The sequence below is a fragment of the Ursus maritimus genome, unplaced genomic scaffold (genome assembly GCF_017311325.1).
Source record: "Ursus maritimus isolate PB19 unplaced genomic scaffold, ASM1731132v1 scaffold_13, whole genome shotgun sequence".
Classification (NCBI taxonomy): Eukaryota; Metazoa; Chordata; class Mammalia; order Carnivora; family Ursidae; genus Ursus; species Ursus maritimus.
Window position 1 is genome coordinate 57,658,904 of NW_024423675.1, and position 22,710 is coordinate 57,681,613.

Here is a 22,710-nt window from a genome sequence, read left to right on the forward strand (position 1 = left end):
CTAAAGAAAAGGAGTTTGTGTACCCTGTCCCGAATGATTTCAGCAGACTGGAGGGCTGGAGGAGCGTTGGGGTGTAAGGATTGTCCGGGTTGCACCAGGCCAATGTCTTTCCTTTCATATTATACAGAGAAAACGGAGCTGGGAAAATAGACTGATGTCAGCCCCCTTTCTTATGCTTTAGTGCTGCCGAGAACTAACTCTGTCTCCCCCGCCCCTTCCTTCCAACTCCCTTCCCCTTTCTGCCCCTCCTTAGATGTGTTTGCACGGACGAGTGCCGAATGGGGAGACAGACCAACTCGTTGCATCGCTTTGCGCAAAATCCACCCCTTCTCTCTCCTCCCTCCCCTCCAGCCTCCGGATCCCGCATAGCCCTCGCTCCCCTCCCCACAGCGGTGTGGGGCTGAGGATGTGTCTCTACTACTAAGGCGGAAGGGGTCTACAAGCAGTGGATAATGTCAGATGCCCAGCTCTCCCCTTCTACCTGACGCTCCTCTCTGGCTGAACCAGGGTTGGTCTCTGTAAGAAAAAGCAGGAACTGTGGCAGCGGCGAGAGGAAGCGGCTGAGACGCGTGGAACCTGAAAAAGTCTGGGTGCTCGGGGTTACCTCATAGCTAGGTCCCAGCCAGCCGTCAGCACCATGGACAGCAGCACCGTCCATACCAACGCCAGCAATTGCACTGATCCCTATACGCACTCTTCAAGTTGCTCCCCAGCACCTAGCCCCGGTTCCTGGGTCAACTTCTCCCACCTAGATGGCAACCTGTCCGACCCATGCGGTCCGAACCGCACCGAGCTGGGCGGGAGCGACAGCTCGTGCCCTCCGACCGGCAGTCCTTCCATGATCACGGCCATCACCATCATGGCCCTCTACTCCATCGTGTGCGTGGTGGGTCTCTTCGGAAACTTCCTGGTCATGTATGTCATTGTCAGGTAAGGAAGGCGCCAGGGCTCCGACGGAGACTTCAGCAGCTAATAGGGGTATAAAGGGACACCTGACCCTCCCAGGCAGTGTTTGGCGGGAGGATGAGAGAAGGGAGGTAAACAAGGGAGAATAAGGGGGCGACAGTGAATAGAGTGGTTATTGTGAGTGCAAAAATCCACTTTTCTATTTTCCCCCTCCACTGTTAAAGAAAGAATCAAAAATTTCAGAAACAGAGAAGTTGCCTTGGTAGAAGATGTAAAGATCTGGGAGGAAAAAAAAGGATATGCTCTGTCTTAGAGCTCACTTACACTGAGCCAAGAGGGCTCTTGGGCACAGAATCCCACAGTCCCTTCCACAGGAGCTGTGGAAACAGTAATTTGTGAATAATGGAAGAGGAATTCTAGTTAGGTTTCCTGATGAGGGGGCCAATGTCCTTCTCAGTTCTTTTCAGACATGAACCTTGGCAACTTTCCTATCCCTGCTGGTTTCCCTGTACTTTGCTGCACCACAGCCACCCCCCCCCCAATTTCTTGTCACACTTGTCCTTACCCCACCGTTCCTTCCATCCTGAGGCCACACTCAGTGAGAAAGTTTTTCTGGTGTCTCTCTACAGTAAATAGTGTTGCTTTGTAGTAACAAACGTGACATTTGTGTTGCCTAGACCATTTTGCAGTTGGCAGCTGCCAGATCTGCTAGGGGAGTCACAAACTGAATTGGGAACAGGTAGTGTGATTCAGGAGAAATGCAGGGCATGACTGTTTTCCAAATCCTCTGAAAGTGGGAACCAAATAGAAGTGACCAAAAGTAGCATTAATTCTGGGTTATAAACTAGTATACAGTAAGTTACAGTGGTTGCTCTGGGAGGAAAAAGTGTCTTTATCAGTGAAATTATTTCAAAAGTGTTTGTGGCCCATTTTCTGTATACCTAGTGCTCCACGTTTACTTGGCAAAGAGTGTGCAAGCTTTCAATATTAATTGACATTAATGTAGACTGTGTTAGTATTGGTGTGCATATTCAAGTCCTACATGCTAATAATGGAATGCTATATACTCATTTTTGTTAAAGTAGATAAATATTTTAACACTTCAAAATGGTTTCTAATTTGGGATTTTCTTCCTACTAGAGGTTATATGTATGTAGTGGACATGGCATTTTCATACTTAGTTACAATATTTACTTCATCTACTCAGCAAGTACTGCAGGTTTTCATGGAGTTCCTTAATCATTTAACAATCATTTTTCCTATTATGCTTTCATGATCAAGGTATGTGAGTTGCTTGTAATCAATTATTTCTTGTATGTCTGATTTCCTTAATTAATGATTGTTAAAGAATAAAACTAATTTCTCTAATATTTTGATGAGGAATAAGACAAGTAGTGTCTCTGAGAAAAGAGCACCATCTATTGAGAAGAAGGCTAACAACAGAAGGGAAAATGCAGGAAGGAAATCAATGGAAGAATTTATTTTTTAAAACATTTACTGCGTATAATCTAATACAAAGGCTCATATCAAAGATAAAAACCGAGTCTCACTTATAGTTATGATAATAAAAATCATAATTAAAGGCCTGCCTTATGAAGAGAAAATACGTTTCTCATTTGTCCTAAGAAAATTCATAGAATCATAAGCTGATAAGGCTAGAAGGGAACCTAGGGTTTATCTATGCCAGATGCATAAACTGAGGCACAGAAAATACTAATGATTTCTTCAAGGACAGATAGTTCATTAGTTCAATAACACTGTATTAGTTCAATATAGTATCTATCTTAGCCAATATAATTTTCTTGTTATTGGAGTGGCAAATCATGATTTGAGTTAACTCAACTAAAATATTGACAGAGTAGATTTAATTAGCTGTAATAATGTGGAAATAATAAAGTACCCCAAATTTATGTCTGGAATCCTGGAGAATAAATGATGAAGAGAAATTACCGAAGTGTCTAGAAATCCTGCTGTCTGAACATAATCCTTTATTCCCTTTTATTGCTTCTTTTGTTGTTTTCCTTCCTTATTTTTCTCCCCTCTAGCTTATTCTTTTCTACAAAGAGAGAGCCAATAAAGCTTAGCAACTGGCTGTGAAATAAGAAGATTTGTGTTATTTCAGTGTTTAAGAGATTGCTGGTTCATTGAGTTTATTTTAAAGGCATTACCTCTGACCTCTTGATGACTTGGAGGATAGTGACATTGTATCTTAGTGAGAACATGATACTATGCTTTACTTCTCTGTACTGAAAGTTTGAACAAAATGCAGTATGATTTGAAAGGTCACCCCAAACATCCACCTATCGCAAGTTGGGTGTTTAATGCCATAGTCAGGTAAACCTCTGGGAATATGACTGCAAAACAGAAAAATGGACAGTTTAGTGACCAATGAAGTGATGAAGAAAGCATTTGGGGATTGAAGAAAATATGTTTATTTAGCTTAGAATATTTAACTGGACTGTCTCCAGGCAATGATGTTTTCACTACAAATGATAGTTCAGAGATATTATTGCCCCTGTTAAAAAGATGACTATAATGTTACACCCATTAAATTATTGAGATGAAATGCTCACTTCCTGCTATTATTTAAAATTCAACCAATGCTTTTGAATGGTCAAGTGCAGTTAATGGTCAAGTTACAGTCTTCTACTCAGATTAAGGTGATATTAGAACATTTTAATACATCAAATGAATTATGAGTCTTAGATGACTATAGCAACCAAAACAACAACAAAAGTAACTGGTAATACAGATGCCATGATGAATACTTTTCTGCTCTGTGTCTCAACTGCATCATCATCATGCCTTCATCAATAACATTATTAAACAGTATAACTTAAGTAGGAATCTTACGCAGTGCTATTCTGAGGATCATAAGAGAGGAAAAGAGATACCATCGTATGATCTAAAGATTTAAAATCTAGATGTTAAATGATAAAAATGTTATAACTATTCACCACATGCAAACTTTTTTGGTTTTAAAGAAAAAATTACTTGTAAGATAATAATATAAAAATTACCACTGATTCTAAAGAATTAGAGATAAAATATTATAAAATGTAGCGATTATTTAAAATGTGATGATACTTTATTATTGTCAAAAATGTTTTCTAGGGCCACCTGACTGGCTCAGTCAGTGGAGCACACATCTCTTAATCTGGGGGTTGCGAGTTCAAGCCCCAGGTTAAATGTAGAGGTTACTTAAAAATCAAATCTTTAAAAGAAAAAGAACGTATTTTTTTTTTAAATTAACCAAAATAGTACACAAAGTTATAGCCACCAGGAATGTTTCACTTTCTGAGAACACTTGACCCAAGCATAGAATTAACCATAAATATAAAAACTGATATTGTCCCACGTGGATTTATTTTGTGAGATTTTTTTTCAAAAAGATTTGTCCATAATAATGGCCTATGCACACACTGTTTTAAAAAAGTAGAGGGTTGGAAACTGTTAGATCTTTATGAGCTGTGTAAACCATCCTTCCCACTAAACTTCCAATGAAGAGTGCCAAATGATATTGCCTTCATTTTTCAGATTATTTCTTAATTCAACTAGATGAATTCTCAATATGACTAGTTATTAGAGCAGAGCATTTAAATATATGCAAGATTTTATTATCATTTTTCTTTCACTAAAAAGTATTTCTCATTTTAAAACACTTGTTCTATACACTAAATATTTGATTCAGGTTTAAACTACAAAGTGATCAGTCATGCCTGATTGGAACAGAAGTACAAGCTTTTTTACTTCATATGTAAGTTGCTGGGGAAATAAGGAATAACAATATTTCATCTAAGGTTATATATGTTGTATTTACAAATACAACATATATAAATACATATATAAATACAATATATATTACTTCTACAAATACATATATACATATGAATTAATTTCAATGCATATGTCCCTGAATGTGATCATTAGTAATTTTTATAAAATAAAAAAGAGTTATTTATTTAGAAAGCTCAAATACTAATAAAGCTCACTTTGTTTTTTTAAAACTATAAAATACCCAGTTAAACAATGGATTTAAAGGGGAAATAATCCTACGAAATAAAAGCTGTCCTTGACATAATGGTTTACATGAAAACATAAGAATTTAATTATATTCCTTTCACTTAACATTGGAGAGCTTCTAGTATCATCTATTACAATTTCAACTTTAACTGCTATTTCCCATACAGGTGTTAATTCTGTCAGAACAGTCTTCTTCAGAGTGTCCCAAAAGCAAAAGTTGTTTTTCATTTCCTCTATTGTAAGCTGTGTCTGTCATTCGCATAGCGTTATCACTGAGTTTTTTTCCTTCTCTCCGCTCTTTCTTGAAAGAATGAGCTATCTTATATTTTATAAAATACTTCCAACATAAAGAAATGTATATAGAGTAATAGGAGATTCTTCACCTTTAAAAATTATATATAATTATAATAATTATATATACTTCAAGTAATATATATTATATATTATACGTAATATCCATTATTTATATACATTATATAATATATACATAATTATATACATAATATAACATATATACATAATATATACAATTTAATATATATACAAAATGTATTACATAATAATACATGATTATATAGACATAATGTGTAATTTATAAATTATATTACAAAAAATAATATATATATATAAGAAGCTTCCTGTTATTTTATAATTGGCTACAGCATGTTGGCACAGTAAAATCCAACTAATAAACAGGGCTTTACATATTCATAGAATATAAGTTTTTCTTAATAATTAAAATTTCTTAAGAAAAATTTGAATAAGTAACCCAAATAAGAACAATGAAGAGAGTTCATGAGTGAAGATTTTTCTTTTATTTGTTTTCCTGCCTCAGGATTCAGGAAACTATTTATTTTAGTACATTTTTTGCTTTATGGACAGGGAGTAGACAACAGTCTTGTATAGCGTTCAGATTACTTCTTGAGCTCAAGGTGATGGTGGCAGTAGGTTCTCTGATATGTAAAAGAAATAAAGCCTCCTGTGCTGTCTAACAAATTATCAGAAGACAAAAACTACCACTCCCTTCTCCACTGATTCCAAGTTGTATAGTAACTATAAGAGTTCTTATAATAACTAGGCTCAAGAAAATTTCAGGATCCTCAAAGTGAACTGAAACTACAGGTACAAGAAATGTCATATGCAAGAAACATCATATAATGAGTTTGTTCTAGCATCTCCTTTCCCTTAACCATCTGTTCCTGCTTCAGGCCACTTTCTTTCTTTCCCCGCCAATTCTTCAGGCTGAGGGTGCTTGAACCAAGATAGACATTTAGAATGGAAAGGTCACGTGGAAAAAAATTTTTGCTTTAGCTCAGAACCCCAAGTGTCAATTGTGGCTCAACTTCAAATTGTTCTATGCCTCATTCTCCTCATCTGTAAAATGTGAGAATTAAACTAAAAATCTTGGAGTCCCTTCCAGTACTAAGAATTCCTATGGCAACTTCAAGGACTGTTTCTCCATAATTTTTGTAGCTATACTATTTAGAGAAAAAAATAATGATCGACCAAATCAAATAACCTTGGTTTCAATTCCATCTCACCCCCTTGAATTCTATATAAGCTCAAATGGATTCTGTCAGAGAGAAAAAGCCGAGCTGCAAGTTTTGCGGTGGTCAGTTAATACAATGAGCCAAACTGAAAACCACAGTCAAGACTTTATTCACTTATTGTGAAAGTATAAGCAAGGCCTGAGACAGGAAAAAGGTGTCAGCTCCCCAGTGTTCCATTTTTCCCCACAGAAAAGCACCAGGTGACATGTATGAGTATAGATGTGGCAGAGGGGGAAAGAGCATTGTCATCTTGCTGTACAGGGAGCCCCAAACAAACATGTTTTATGGACCTGGGGGCCAGGGAGAGGGAGAGAAGAAGGACTAGGAATAGGAAAGTATGGAGTCAAAGAGGAGAGGACTTTCTTCAAGAACTCCTGATATGGAGGTCACAGCTGAGACACCCGGAAATAGCCTTGTGAAGAGCTCCTCAATAAGGAGGCTCCAAATGGAGGCTGTTGGACTAGCAATACTTAGACATCTAAGAGCATGGTTGTTGAGGTGGAGGAGAGGCATGAGTCCTAGATCACAACTCCCTCCAGATTATGTACCGAGTCTGTTGTGAGGAGGGTAGCTTCTCCCCATGACCCCGCCAGGTAAACCTTTGTAATTGCCTATGGTTAAGCCTCAAAGATCACACACAGGATTTTGCCTGAACTCAGACCTCTCAGATTCAGCTTAAACCCTGACACCTCTCTCCTCTCCTCACTTATCTTCCCCTCTCTTCTCAGTCTTTCTCTCTCTCCCCCTCTAACACCCTCTATCTCCCTTTTCCCCTCCCTCTTTCTCATTCTCTTTTTAATTCATGTAAAGATTGCTTTAATATTTGCTTTCAGAAATTAATTATATTCTAGATGTTGCATTCTAAAGTACAGTGGATAGGGCTTTGACACATGATGGAAACCTGGATGGGTTTGAATGAGAGAGACATTATTCTGTTCTGGATATAAGCTTCTGCCCAGGCAAGAATATTGTCAAGTACTGTTGTATGTTTTTTATTAATTCAATCACGTGTTATCTTATTAGTTACATATAAGTAGATGTCTTAAAGTGATTCAAATGGCAATCACACTAAAAATTGTCCTTTATAATTTAAATTAATGTATAAATAAATTACACCAGGGGCACCTAAGTGACCCAGTCAGTTAAATTACCAACTCTTGGTTTGGGTTCAGGTCATGATCTCAGGGTCATCGGATCCAGCCCCGCATCAGGCTCCTTGCTAAGTGTGGAGTCTGCTTGAGATTCCCTCTCCCTCTCCTTCTGCCCCTCCCACTGGTGTGCTCTCTCGCCCTCTCTAAAATAAATACATAAATCTTATTAAAAATAAATAAATTAAACTAACCTGACACATTCACTGACTCCAAATACAGTACCTATTAATTTTTTCTATAGGTTTTTCTTTACTTTTTCTATTTTCCCCTATCATCTACTTTTTTCTAATAAAATGCTTCTTATTCTTCAAGTCTCAACTTAAATCCATGTCTCTTTGCAGCCTACCCCATAGTATTTCTACAACCAAGTTCCCTGCAGCTTAACCCATGATAAAGGCTCTGACTGTGAAAAATCTGGGCATTTTATTTATTTGTGGTTCTGTTTAAAGGCATCTAGTTAATGTATATTGTTGATTCATTAGCATTGAATGTATGGTCAACAGTATTATGACTAATGCCTGCATGAAGCTAATCTAAGATACCTACTTTCTCCACTAAACACATCACTACCATCTTGTACTTAGAAACACCTGACAGCCTTCAGCACTCTGTTTGAGGTCCATTTTTAAACACTGAGATCACCAACAAAAAACACAAAAATGCTAAAATGTGTCTCTAAATAAGGGGGTTCCCCTTTCTCCACATCCTCGCCAACATCTGTCATTTCCTGACTTGTTAATTTTAGTCATTCTGATTGGTGTGTGATGGTATCTCATTGTGGTTTCGATTTGTATTTCCCTGATGCCAAGTGATGTTTAGCATTTTTTCACATCTCCGTTGGCCATTTGTATGTCTTTTTTGAAGAAATGTCTGTTTATGTTTTCTGCCCATTTCACAACTGGATTATTTGTTCTTCATGTCTTGAGTTTGATAAGTTCTTTATAGATTTTGGATACTAGCCCTTTATCTGATAAGACATTTGCAAATATTTCTCCCATTCAGTAGGTTGTCTTTTGGTTTTGTCAACTGTTTCCTTTGCTGTGCAAAAGCATGTTATCTTGATGAAGTCCCAACAGTTCATTTTTGCTTTTGATTCCCTTGCCTTTGAAGACGTGTTACGCTGCTAGTGGGAATGCACGCTGGTAGAGTCACTCTGGAAAACAGTATGGAGATTCTTCAAAAAGTAAAAAAAAGAGCTATCCTATGACCCAGCAATTGCACTGCTAGGCATTTAGCCAAAGGATACAGACATAATGATCTGAAGGGGCACCTGCACCCCAATGTTTATAGAAGCAATGTCCACAATAGCTATGGAAAGAGCCCAGATGTCCATTGACGATGAATGGATAAAGATGTCTTATATATACAATGGAATATTATTCAGCCATCAAAAAGGATGAAATCTTAACATTTGCAATGACATGGATGGAACTAGAGGATATTATGCTAAGTGAAATAAGTCAATCAGAGAAAGATAATTGTCATACGATTTCATGCATATGTGGAATTTAAGAAACAAAACAAACGATCATAGGGGAAGGGAGGGGAAAATAAAATAAGAAAATCAGAGTGGGAGAAAAACCATGAGACTTTTTATAGGAAACAAACTGAGGGTTGCTGAGGGGAGGTGGGGGGGATGGGGCAACTGGGTGATGGGCATTAAGGTGGACATGTGATGTAATGATAACTGGGTGTTATATGCAACTGACGAATCACTGAACTCTACCTCTGAAAGTAATAATACACTATATGTTAATTAATTCCATTTAAATTTTAAAAAATAATTTTAAAAAATGTGTCACTATATAGGCCTCATAAAGGAGACGTTTATAGTCTGAGAGCTGAAATGGGAAGGCAAAGTGTTGCTTTGACCTCAGCTGAGAACTTGCCCATCAGAGCAACCCAAAATTTTTTGTCACTCTGTACAGATCTGCAAATGACCACAAAGCTCATAAGTATAGATTTTTAGGGTTAAAATAAAGTTTAGCATGTAAGGTTGTTTGCAAATACAGAATCCATTAATAATGAGGATTGACTGCATATGCAAATGTTTTCCAAGGAGATATTTTAAAAACATGGCTGAAGAAAAATCAGAAAGTATGTTCCATATTAAATATAAAGACAATCTCATAACATGAAGACAAGTTTTATGTTTTTATTATCATTTATCATAATCAAAGGGAATAGCTTGAAAACAAAATGGATTCCCATATGAATCAACCATCATTCTGTCACTAGATACCTAGGTTGGCACAGCTAATTTAAAAATATACATGATGCATAAGGGTCCCTTTTCTCTGTAACCATGCCAGCATTTGTTATTTCTTGACTTTTTTGATAATGGTCATTCTAACAGGTATGAAGTGGTATCTCATTGTGGTTTTAATTTGCATTTCCCTGATGACTAATTATATTGAACATTTTTCCATGTACCTGTTGGCGCATTTGTATATATTCTTTGGAAAAATGTCTATTCAGGTCCTGCACCCATTTTTTAATCAGGTTATTTGTTTTCTTGTTATTGAGTTATACGAGTTCTCTTATATACTTTGACTATTAACATTTTATCATATATGTGGCTTGCAAATACTTTTCCCACTCCATAGGTCATCTTTTCACTTTGTTGATGGTTTATTTGTTGTGCAGAAGGTTTCTTAGTTTGATGTGATCCCATTTGTTTATTTTTGATTTTGTTGCCTGTGCTTTTTGTGTCATATCCAAAAAATCATTACCAAGACCAATGTCAAGGAAACTTGTTCCTATGTTGTCTTCTAGGCGTTTCATGGTTCTGGTCTTACATACAAGTCTTAAGTCTATTTTGAGTTAATTTTTGAGAGTGGTGTAAGATATGGGTCCAGTTTCATTCTTTTACATGTCAACATACAATTATTACAGCACCATTTATTGAAGAGACCGTCTTTTCACCATTGACTATTCTTGGCTCCTTTGTCAAATATTAGTTGACCATATATGTTTGGGTTTATTTCTGGGCTCTTGATTCTGTTTTATTGGTCTATTTGTCTGTTTTTATGTCAGCTCCATACTGTTTTGATGATGATGGCTTTATAATATAGCTTGAAATCAGAAAATGTGATATCGCCTGTTTTGTTCTTTCTCAAGATTCCTTTGGCTATTCAGGGTCTTTTGTGGTGTCATACAAATTTTAGAAGTGTTTTTTGTACATCTATAAAAATGCCTTTGGGATCTTGATAGGGACTGCATTGAATTTATAGATGGCTTTTGGTAATATTGACATTTTAACAATATTAATACCTCCAATCCATGAACATGGGGTACCTTTCCATTTGTTTGTGTCCTCTGATTTCTTTCATCAATATCTTGTAGTTTTCAGAGTACAGAGACCTTTTATCTCCTTAGTTAAATTTATTCCTAAGAATTTTATTGTTTTAGATGCAATCGTATATGGAATTGTTTTCTTAATTTCTCTTTCTGATTGTTTGTTATTCATGTATAGAAGAGCAGCAGATTTCTGTATATTGATACTGTATCATGCAACTTTACTGAATTCAGTTATTAATTCTAACGGTTTTTTGGTGGAGCTTTTAGGGTTTTATATATTTAGTGTCATGTCATCTGCAAATAGTGACAGTTTTACTTCTTCCTTTCCAATTTGGATTTTTTAAATTTCTTTTTTGTTGCCTAATTGCTGTGGCTAGGACTTCCAATACTATGTTGAATAAAATGACAAGAATGGGCACCCTTTTCTTAATACTTATCTTAGAGAAACCTTTCAGTTTTTCACTATTGAGTATTATGTTAGCTTTGGGCTTATCATTTATGGCCTTTATTATATTGAAGTACATTCTCTCTATATCCACTTTGTTGAGAGTTTTTATCATAAATGGGTGTTGAAATTTGTCAGGTGTTTTTTCTGCATCTATTGAAATGGTCACATGATTTTTATCCTTCATTTTGTTAATGTGGTATGTGTATCACACTGATTATTTGTAGATGTTGAACAATTTCTGCATTCCTAAAATAGATCCCCCTTGATCATGGTGCACAATCCTTTTAAAGTGTTGTTAAATTCAGCTTGCTAATAATTTGTTGAGAATTTTTGCATATGTTCATCAGGAATATTGGCCTGCAATTTTCTTTTTCTATGATTTTATTGTCTGGTTTTGGTATCAGGGTAATGCTGGCCGCATAAAATAAGTTTGGAAGCATTCCCTTCTCTTCAGTTTTTTGGAAAAGAAGGATAAGTATTAAATATTCTTTGAATGTTTGGTAGAATTCGCCAGTGAAGACTTTGGTCTGGACTTTTGTTTGTTGGGAGATTTTGATTAATGGTTTGATCTCCTTGCTAGTAATCACTCTGTTCAGATTTTCTATTTCATCATTAGTCAGTTTTGGTAGGTTGCATGTTTTTAGGAATTCATCTATTTCTTCTAGGTTGTGGAATGTATTGGCTAAAATTGTTCAGAGTCCTCTTTTATGGGGCACCTAGGTGGCTCAGTCATTAAGCGTCTGCCTTCAGCTCAGGGCGTGATCCCAGCATTCTGGGATCGAGCCCCACATCAGGCTCCTCCACTGGAAGCCTGCTTCTTCCTCTCCCACTCCCCCTGCTTGTGTTCCATCTCTTGCTGGCTGTCTCTATCTCGGTCAAATGAATAAATAAAATCTTAAAAAAAAAAGAGTCCTCTTTTATGATAATTTGTATTTCTGTGGTATGAGTTGTAACTTCTCTTTTTATTTTCTAATTCTATCTATCTATCATCTATCTATCTATCCTCTATCACTCTATCAATCTATCTATCATCTATCTATTATCTATCCTTTTCTTAGTGAATCTGGCTAAATGTTTGTCAATTTTGTTTATCTTTTCAAAGAACCAGCCCTTGCCTTCATTGAACTTTTCTATTGTCTTTTTAGGCCCTATTTTATTGATTTCCATGTTTTCTCTGCTATTTCTTTCCTTCCACAACCTTTGGCCTTTGTTTGTTCTTTTTCTTTCTAGTTCTATGGGTGTAAGGTTAAATTGTTTATTTGAGTTTTTCTTGTTTCTTGGAATAGGACTGTACTATTATAAACTTCCCTTTTAAAATTGCTTTTGCTTCATCCCATAGATTTTGGTTGTATTTCCATTTTCATTTGTCTCCAGGTATTTTTTTCTCCTTTGATTTCTTTGCTGACCCATTGGTTGTACAGTAGCACATTATTTAATATCCACATATTTGATTTTTCCTGTTTTCTTTTTTTTATAATAATATTTTTTATTATATTATATTAGTCACCATACAGTACATCCCTGGTTTTTGATGTAAAGTTCCATGATTCATTAGTTGCGTATAACACCCAGTGCACCATGCAGTACGTGCCCTCCTTACTACCCATCACCAGTCTATCCCATTCCCCACCCCCCTCCCCTCTGAGGCCCTCAGTTTGTTTCTCAGAGTCCATAGTCTCTCATGTTTCATTCCCCCTTCTGATACCCCCCCTTTCTTTATCCCTTTCTTCTCCTACCGATCTTCCTACTTCTTATGTTCCATAGATGAGAGAAACCATATGATAATTGTTTTTCTCTGCTTGACTTATTTCGCTTAGCATTATCTCCTCCAGTCTCATCCATGTTTCCAGTTTTCTTCCTGTAAATTATTTCTAGTCATACCATTGTAGTCAGAAAAGATACTTGATAATGATTTCATCATTTTTAACTTATTGAGACTGTTTTGTTGCTTAATATATGATCTATCTTCAAGAATGTTTCATTTGCTTTTCAATGGAAGGTCCTGTATGTATTTAATAAATCCATCTAGTCTAATGGGTCATTTAAAAGTAATGTTTTCTTACTGATTTCTGTCTGAATGATCTATTCACTGATGTAAGTGAAGTAAGGTCACTTACTATTATTGTATTGTTGCCATGCTCTCCCTTTTGTCTGTTAATATTTGCTTTATATATGTAGAAGCTCCTATGCTGAGTGCATAAATATTTACAACTGTTGTATCCTCTTGTTGGATTGACCTCTTTATCATTATGTAATGTCTTACTTTGTCTTTTATTATAGTCTTTTTTGAAAGTCTATTTTTCCTGGTATAAGTATAGCTACACCAACTTTCTCTGACCCCATTTTCATGGGTCATCTTTTTCCATCCCTTCACTTTCAGTCTTAGTGTGTACTTTGATCTGAAGGGAGTCTCTTATAGGCAACCTAATCCATCAGTCTTGTTTTTCTTACCCATTCAGCCACTCTATGTCTTTGGATTGGAAAATTTAGTCTATTTACATTTAGAATAATTATCAATAGGCACACACTTTTGCCATTTAGTTGATTGTTTTCTGGTTGTTCTGTAGTTCTTCTCTGTTTCTTCTTTACTTGTTTGCTTCCCTTGTGATCTGGTGAGTTTCTCTAATGTTATGTTTATATTTCTTTCTCACTTTTTTGGTGTATCTACTATAGGTTTTTGCTTTGTGGTTCACGTATTACATCCTATATATTTAACAGTCTATTTCAGGTTAATAGCATCTTAAGTCTGAGCGTATTCTAAAAATTCTATATTTTTACTCTCTCCCCCATGTGTTCTGTTTTTAATACTATATTTTTCATCTTTTATTTTGCATATCCCTTAATTAATTATTATAGTAATAGTTAATTTTACTACTTTTTTCTATTAACTTTCATGTTAGCATTGTAAGTGGTTAATCCACTACCTTTACTATATATTTGCATTTACCAGTGAGATTTTTACTTTCATATGTTTTCTTGTTACTAATTAGTGCATTTTCTTTTCAGCTTAAAAAAATATCTTTGACATTTCTTGCAAGGTCAGTCTAGTGTTGATAAACTTCTTTAGTTTTTGTTTATCTGGAAAACTCTTTATATCTCCTTCAGTTCTGAATGATAACCTTGCTGGGTAGAATATTCTTGGTTGGAAGCTTTTTCTCATCAGCACTTTGAATATATCATGCCACTCTCTTCTGGACTGCAAGGTTTCTACTGAAAAATTAACTGATAGTCTTATGGGGGTTCCCTTGTATGTAACAAGTTGTTTTTCCCTTGAAGCTGTTATATCTCTTTGTATTTAATGTTTGCCCTTATAATTATAATGTGTCTTAGTGTGATCTCTTTGGGTTCATCTTATTTGAAACTCTCTTTGCTTCCTGGACCTCAGTGTCTATTTCCTTCACGAGAGAACTGTTCAGCCACTATTTCTTTAAAAAGCTTTTCTACCTCTTTCTCTCTCTTCTCCATCTGGGACCTCTGTATGCAGATATTATTTATCTTGATATTGTCCCATGGGTCCTTTAAACTATTTTCACTTTGTTTAATTCTGTTTTCTTTCATTCCTCTGATTGCGTGATCTTCCAGGTTGCTGATCCATTCTTCTTTTTCATCTAGTCTGCTGTTGCACTGCTCCAGTTTATTTTTCAATTCAGCAATAGTATTCTTCAGCTCTATGACTTTTGTTTGGTACCTTGTTATGTTTTCTATCTCTTTGTTTAAGTTTTCACTGTGTTCATCCATTCTTCTCCTGAGTTCAATGAACATTTTTATGACCATTACTTTGAACTTTTTATCAGGTAGATAATCTATCTTTATTTCATTAAGGTATTTTTCTAAGCTTTTGTCTTATTGTTTCATTCGGAACATATTCTTCTGTGTCCTCATTTTGCTCAATTCTGTTTCTACTTATTAGATGAATAAATGCTGCCTTCCAGTCTTGAAACAGTGGCCTTGTATAGGGGATGAAACTTATCATTCAACTTTGCCCTAGGTTTTGGTTATTTCTCAGACCTCTTTGAATATCTAAGTAGTCTGATTTGTTTTTGATCTGTCCCAGTTATTGACATTGTGCCAAGTCTGTCAGTGTTCCAAAGGGATGGATCTCAGACAGTGCCTAATTTCAGGTTAATGGATCATCAGATCAGACAGCAACTTTAAAGATATACATATATATCTATATATAGATAGATATAGATAGATTTAGATAGATATGATATATAGATAGATTTAGATAGATATAGAGATATAGATTTAGATAGATATAGATATATCTATCTAAATCTATCTATATATCTATATCTATCTATATATATATCATATCTATCTAAATCTATCTATATATCTATATCTATATCTATCTATATCTATCTATCTATATATATCTATATCTCTATATATCTATCTATATATATCTATATCTCTATATATCTATATATATATCTATATATATCTATATATATATCTATATATATATCTATATATATCTATATATATCTCTATATATCTATATATATCTATATATAACTCTATATATAACTCTATATATCTATATCTATATCTATATCTATATCTATATCTATATATATCTTTTGAGTCTGTGATCATAAATCCTATTGACTTCTAGACCAGGAGATCTGGAGGTGTCCGTCAGCAACATTTTTGAAAAATGTGGCTTTAGTCATGTGTATAAACTTATTTCTGGAATGCATCAATGAGCTGTGGTAAAGCCAAGGGAGGGCTCTAATATGGTATCTCCCTGCCCACACTCCCTGGGAACACCTCTATAGCATATGGACGTATGACAAATCTGAAGCCTGCCCCTGAGGCTGAAGCTCCAGGACAAAAAAGTAGGCTTTTTTCTCATGGAGACTGAGGATATGTGTCAGTCTGCTGTTTACGCATTACCTTAGAGATGGTAGCCTGTCAAGGACTGTCTCTCTGATTATTTTAGACCCATAAGGCACAGAAACACAATCCTTGCTGGCCACCAGAGCCAGGCACTCAAGGGGCCTTCCCTATGTGGGTTGTGCATACCCATCATCTGTGGAGCAGCAGGCTGTGGTTGTGACACATGGGGACTGGGGCAGGGCAGCCCACTGCCAAGGTGCAATGTGAGGTACTTCACTGCCCAGCTGTGGTGCATGAGGGCAGGGCACTCAACAACTATGGCTGTGGTGTGAGGGGATGGGGCACTGCCCCTGGAGCTAACGGGCCAGAAGGCAGGTGTGATAAATGGTACCCACGAGCCCCAGCACCAATAACGCAGAAGGTGAATGCAAAAGCGGCACCTGCCAGCACTTCCATCCCCAGACAGAGTCCCAGAATGTTCTTGCCTGTGGAAGGTGCTTTAAGGTTAATTAACAAGTCTTCTCATATGGTTTAGTCATCTTTCAGATTATTGCTTTTGTACTGGGCCCCCGTGTGAGTGGATCTGTGCTGAGCCCTTTTAGAGTGGACTTCTGTCCCTATACCCTATGGTTTAAGCAAGCCCTGGTCGCTTTTAAGGCCAAACTCTTTCAGAGCTAATCTGTCTGGTGCAGTTCCCAAGGGTGGAGGTGCCTGATATGGGACAAAAACCCCTCACTCCTGAGGGACAAGCTCTGTATTATGAAATCCCTCCTTGGGGTGCCTGGGTGGCTCAGTCAGTTAAGTGACTGCCTTAAGCTCAGGTCATGATCCCAGGGTGCTGGGATGGAGTGACACATTGGGCTTCCTGCTCAGCAGGGAGTCTGCTTCTCCCTCTTCCTCTGTCCGCTCCTCCCTCTGCTTATGTGCTCACACATTCTCTGACAAAATAAATAAATAAAATACTTTTTTTAAAAAAAGAAAAGAAAAAAAAGAAATCTCTCCACATGTGGGGTTGGGGTTTCTTGCAAGACCATGTCTGCCTCTCCTACCCATCTTGATGTGGCCTTTTTAACTTTTGTCGTGAAGACACTGTTCAGCTAGCTTCCAGGTCCTTTTCAGAAGGAATTGCTCCATATATAGCTGTGGGTTTGTTGTGTTTGTGAGAGAAGGTGAGTTCAAGATCCTCCTATGCCACTATCTTGAGCTCTTCTCCCCCAGATAATCGGCAATATTCATTACCACCTTTAGCCAGTGATTAGGGAATAAGTGCTTAGAAAATAGCATTGCTGAAAAGTTTCCCTCAATTGGACATGCTTTATGGTTATCTTAAATCGATGCAATTTTCTAGGCTTTCTCACAGTATTTTCATCTTCAACTATTTGAAGCTTTCAGGAAAAATTGAAACTGTCATCTGCAAATTCATATTAACTTCTTAGCAAATACAAAATCTGCCCTCAAAGACACCTATGCCTGCACAGCAGCCACTCTGCACCCACCTCCATGCACCCAGATGGTGACTGGCAGCTTCATTTCATTCAACCTCTCATTATGCCCTTTCAAGCACAAAAGCTCATTGCTTGGATTTTTTTTTTCTTTGCAATTTATGTAACTTGCTCATTTAAAAAAAAAAATCTTTTTCTGCAGTTCTCAAAGTTTGCTTTGAAAAATATTATCCCTTGTGTTTTAGTATTCAGACTGGCTAGCTGGATTAAAAGGAGAACCAGTTAGGCTGACGCATTCTGTGGTGTTTGTAATCCCGTAGTTTCTTGTCCATGGTTTTACTCATTGATTTTCTAAGGATTCACTGAAATCTCTTTTCTGCCTGGCTCCACCTCTTTAACTCAGTCTCTATCTGTCTCCAAATGGCTGCTACTTTGAAGAGTTGTGCTCAGAGAAAACTTTCTGGCATGTACAGGAATTCTTTAGCTCAGCCAGATAGCCACTGGGTATAAGTTTGCAAGGGGAGCAAAGTTGAGGAGAGATTTAACTGGGTGATAGACAGTCCAGCTAAGCAATTCTGTAGATCCCAGAATCACATATGTGAGAATTAGATCTATATTCTATCAAGGAACCCAGAGAGGTTAAAATAAATAATAAAATTTTAGTTTCATTCCAATTAGCTCTTGGAACATCGGAACTATTGAATAAATCCTTGCAATATGCTCAGACACATAGAAAGAGACCTCCCAGATCATGCATTCCAGTGGTGCTCAATCTTGGTTTGCACATCAGAATCACCTGGGAAGTCTTAAAAAAAAAAAAATGGAAGCCCATCTCCAACCAAGTTTAAGGTTAATTAAATCAGAATTTCTGGGGGCAGTTTTGGACATAGGCAGGAAGGCCTTTTAATGTTCAGCCGAGATTAAGAGGCACAAACACCATTCATTTTATGGATGAGAAAACTGAAGCTTGTTTGTCAAGGTTTAAGAGGTTTATACATATGTCTTCTCTGAACTTTAAGAAGCTGTTTATAGAGTAAGTAGTAAATTAAATTACTTCTCAGAAAAGCTAAAGCTCAGGATGTTTCCAAAATTTCCCAAAAATTGACCAATTGGCTCTCTTCATAATAGGCATATGGTGGAGTGGACAGAGTGCTGAACCTGGAATGAGAAGAACTGTGTTTGAATCTCTGCCTCTTGCTAGTTAACATTGTCACTCAATCTCCCTAAATCTCATTAGTTAATCTTTACTAAAGAAATAATAACCATAATCAATCTCACATGGATTTTAGGTCCAAATTACACGAGATATGTGAAAGTGATATATGAATAACAAAACTCCTTGCTTTTATAATTTGTTCCCCTCCTACTGGGAATTCATCTTCCTTCCCACTAGGCTCACACCATGAGCATGTGGGATCTGAACACTCAGCCAGTGCTTTGTTTTCTCATAAGTCAAATATATTACCCATTATAATATTTTGAAATACAGTTTATCGTTTGGAATCACAATTTCTGCAGAGGCAAAGCAGGGCATTGCATGGGTGTCACTATTGTCATTCTTCCCTTCATTCAAGTCAACTTCTTCCCAACACTGGATCATTCCAAGATCATCTTGTTGACCACCATGATGATTCTAAGAGAATTCTAAAAACAGAGAAGTGCAGTTTACTTGGTTCCTTATTGATAAGCCTTTTTATACATATAAAATACATATAAAAATTTGCAAACCAATTGTTTTAGGGAGCAAATAGCTATTTGTTACTTAAATGTTTCACATTTAAATTGATATTACAGTCAAAGCATCTAAAGCAGAATTTAAGTCAAAATGCTGATTGCATGTGATGAAACTCCTTTTTAGCCATCAGCGTTGTTTATTTGAATTAGAAGAAATAACTTATAATAACGGTGTTCTCAAACACTAGCTTTGGAAATGTAGGCATTTAAAATTCCATCTCTGGGAAGAGAGTCCTAGCTTCTTTTATGAGTCTGACTCACTAATCACAGTAAAATTGGTCAAAAAGGTGGAGCTCTTCATGATGGATGCAGTAATGATGATACAGTGAGTCTGTGTGTCTGTCTATTCCTAACACCTACCTAATGGATTTTTTCAGAACTTGCAAAGCCATGTCTGTAAATGTCCTAAGGGTAATGAATTGTATAAATAAGCAACCACGCTGTAGAAAAATAACATCCATGGAACTTAGTGTCCCTGAGAATTAAGACTATTCCAAGTATAAAAACTGTGGGAAACAAGGAGATCAATGAAAGGAAAGGCCTTCTTTATCTCTGAGCATTTTTCCACGGAAACAGTGGGTTCAGTGCCAATGAGAGATTGAGCATTTTGAGGGGGCGTATTAAATGTTAATTAAAAAATGCTGCCAGCAGTATAACCTGAACATCAGAACCTGATTGTGCCTGCCAAGAACAAGGGAAATTACTATAGACATTATAATTTCATACTTATCCAGCCCCCATTGCCTATGAAAAGGCAACCACATGAGTTGAATAAAATTAAGTATGAATGTGCTTCTGATGATGCTGGTGAACCAAGGCCACCCAAATAAGAGGTCCTGTTAAAATCAGGCAGCATAAATTGAGATCCCACAGTCTTTCCTTCTAAAACAAAAGAAAGCTTATTTAACTTCTTTGTAAAATAAATAAAACATATATCTAAATAAAAAATATTATACCTTACAATTTTAAAGGACCCTAATTTTTTCATTATATTGACTAATTTGAATTTCATAAAATTTTTGTGACCATAGACAGGGAAAAAAATTGTTAACTGGACTAATACTAAAGAGGATGAAAGTGAGGCTCATGGGTTTATTTGCTACGCTTGTTGGATACTAACCACGTACAAAGCACTCTCCCAGGGACTCTAGATATATCAGTGAGAAAATTGATATAGTCCTCTCTGTCCCTAAAAGTACAGTCTAGTGGAGAAGAAAATCAAACCATTTCATCAGTTGATAAATGCCAAGGATAGAACTATAACCACTAACCTATATTTTTCAACCACACTATCAGGCAAACACTATTCCCAAGCTTTTTAACAATCAGTTAGTATAGTTCTTTCTCTATTACCAAGCCCAGCAATGGGTTAACTCCTGATTTAAGTGTTTATTCACTTTTCCAAAATTTTTAAAGGCATTATTTATGTCTCAGAGACAAGATAGAGAAAAGTGAGTGGACAGGTCCCCGGTTAATTTAAGAAAACAATGAAAGAGAATCCTATCAGCCATAACTTACAAGTATTTCTCAAAGCAGTTATTGTAAACATTTTACAAATAATACAGATATTGCAATGGAATAGTAGAGTCCTAAATGAATAGGATACAGAGGAAGAAAAACCCCAAGAATCATTGCTTTAGGAGATTCATTACAGTCACTGTACTGTAACCCTGACCAGTCCTCTGAATACCTTGTAACATGAACACAGGCAGCAGAAAGCTCAACCTGGAAGTCAGACAGCAAATTTCTATTATCTAAAATTACTATCCTTTTGGTGGAATTTAGGATATAAGTTTAAAAGGAAAAATTGATGCCATCCTTTGAAAAGGATTATTTCTCTGAACAAAGGAGATACTTCCTGCATAAAAATAAATATGTCACATTTCCATGAAAGACATTACTACATGAATCAATGCCACAACATATATATTAAAACACATGAACCACACCAATGATCATTTCCACAAGAGCATTATTTTCTCAACAATTTAGAAACTCAAAATAATCCATGAACAAATGAATTAACATGTCATCTACACACCCTTGCTTTAATTGCCTTTTAAAATATATTTTATATAAAATTATATGGCTTCTGCTCCACCAAAAAGTTTAATTCTAGTACAGTGATAGAAACCATGCTTTGGTGTAACTGAGATGTTTTGTTCACACAGTTGTTTGAAGTTAAGCTGATATGTAAAACATACTGGTCAGCACTCTAGCTAACATACATGAGGTCAGGCATTTAATGAACCAAAATATTCTGGGGAGAGATAATTGGTCAAAGATTATAGCTGCGTTTTTTAGAATAATCATAGGTCAGGATGCAACCTTAGCATACATGAGAAACATGCTACAAATACTGTTGGTACAAGCAAAATAAAAATAACACTTTTATGAACATTTACCAGTGTCTTGTTAGAGAATAGTATCGGCCTCAATAAATTTGAAACCCAGCAGAAACATATCCATCCTTGTAGCTAACATTTGTTGAAAGTTACTACACATTAGATTCCATATTAGCAATCCTTAAATACACCATTCTTTAAAAATTTTCATCATTACATGAACCACCTAAAAAAGGTGTTAATTATATTCCGAGTTTTACAGAAGAGAAAAATAGAACTCAGAAAACATAAGTAAGAAGCCCAAGTTTGTCCAGTTACTAAAGGATAGAACTAATATTTGAATCAAGATATACATGACCCTGAAATTTAACTTTCAAAACTGTTATGTTTAATTCCATCAAGGCAAGATTTCAAGCCAGTTATGGAGGCTTCATCAGGGCTGATTAGATTTTTATCTTATCATCTACATCATACCTCCAAGAACATTCCTTAACTGACAACCTGTTCATGATTTTCCCTTTGTTGCTAGGCTGTGCCCCCACTGACATGTAAATGAAGCAAAGAGAAAACTCGTGTCCTTACAGGGTCTAAATCCGGAGTTTCTCCTTAATATTGGACTGTGACACTTTGAAGTGGACGTATGCCTTTGGACCAACTGGATCTGTCTAATTGGGTCTACCTTTCAGCTGAAAGGTAGACTGATTAGTTCTAATTAATAGAAACCATTATTTGTGAAACTTTCAATTACAAAAATTCAGTTGTGATCCATAGCTACTGTCTAATTTGGACAGATCCCCAATAGCATGTTTTTATGCTGTGACAAATGGATGCCAATAATTCATATCAACACACTGATCAGGGGACAGTTTGTATGCCAGACTCAGTGCTGACAGCTATAGATCAAGTTTGGCTTTTGAATCTGTTATCTAGCCAAACACCATGCCATTTTTATATTTCTATTTACAT

The 22,710-nt window shown here is 36.2% G+C and overlaps 1 protein-coding gene across 1 annotated transcript in view; it reads left to right on the plus strand.

Moving 5' to 3' along the window:
* The first annotated feature begins 253 nt into the window (after positions 1–253).
* Positions 254–22,710, plus strand: part of OPRM1 (opioid receptor mu 1) — a 49,430-nt gene continuing 26,973 nt past the window's right edge. The window contains 4 exon segments of the mRNA XM_008688566.2: positions 254–286; positions 288–383; positions 385–403; positions 504–930. Of these exon segments, the coding sequence (XP_008686788.2) occupies positions 254–286; positions 288–383; positions 385–403; positions 504–930 (575 nt within the window).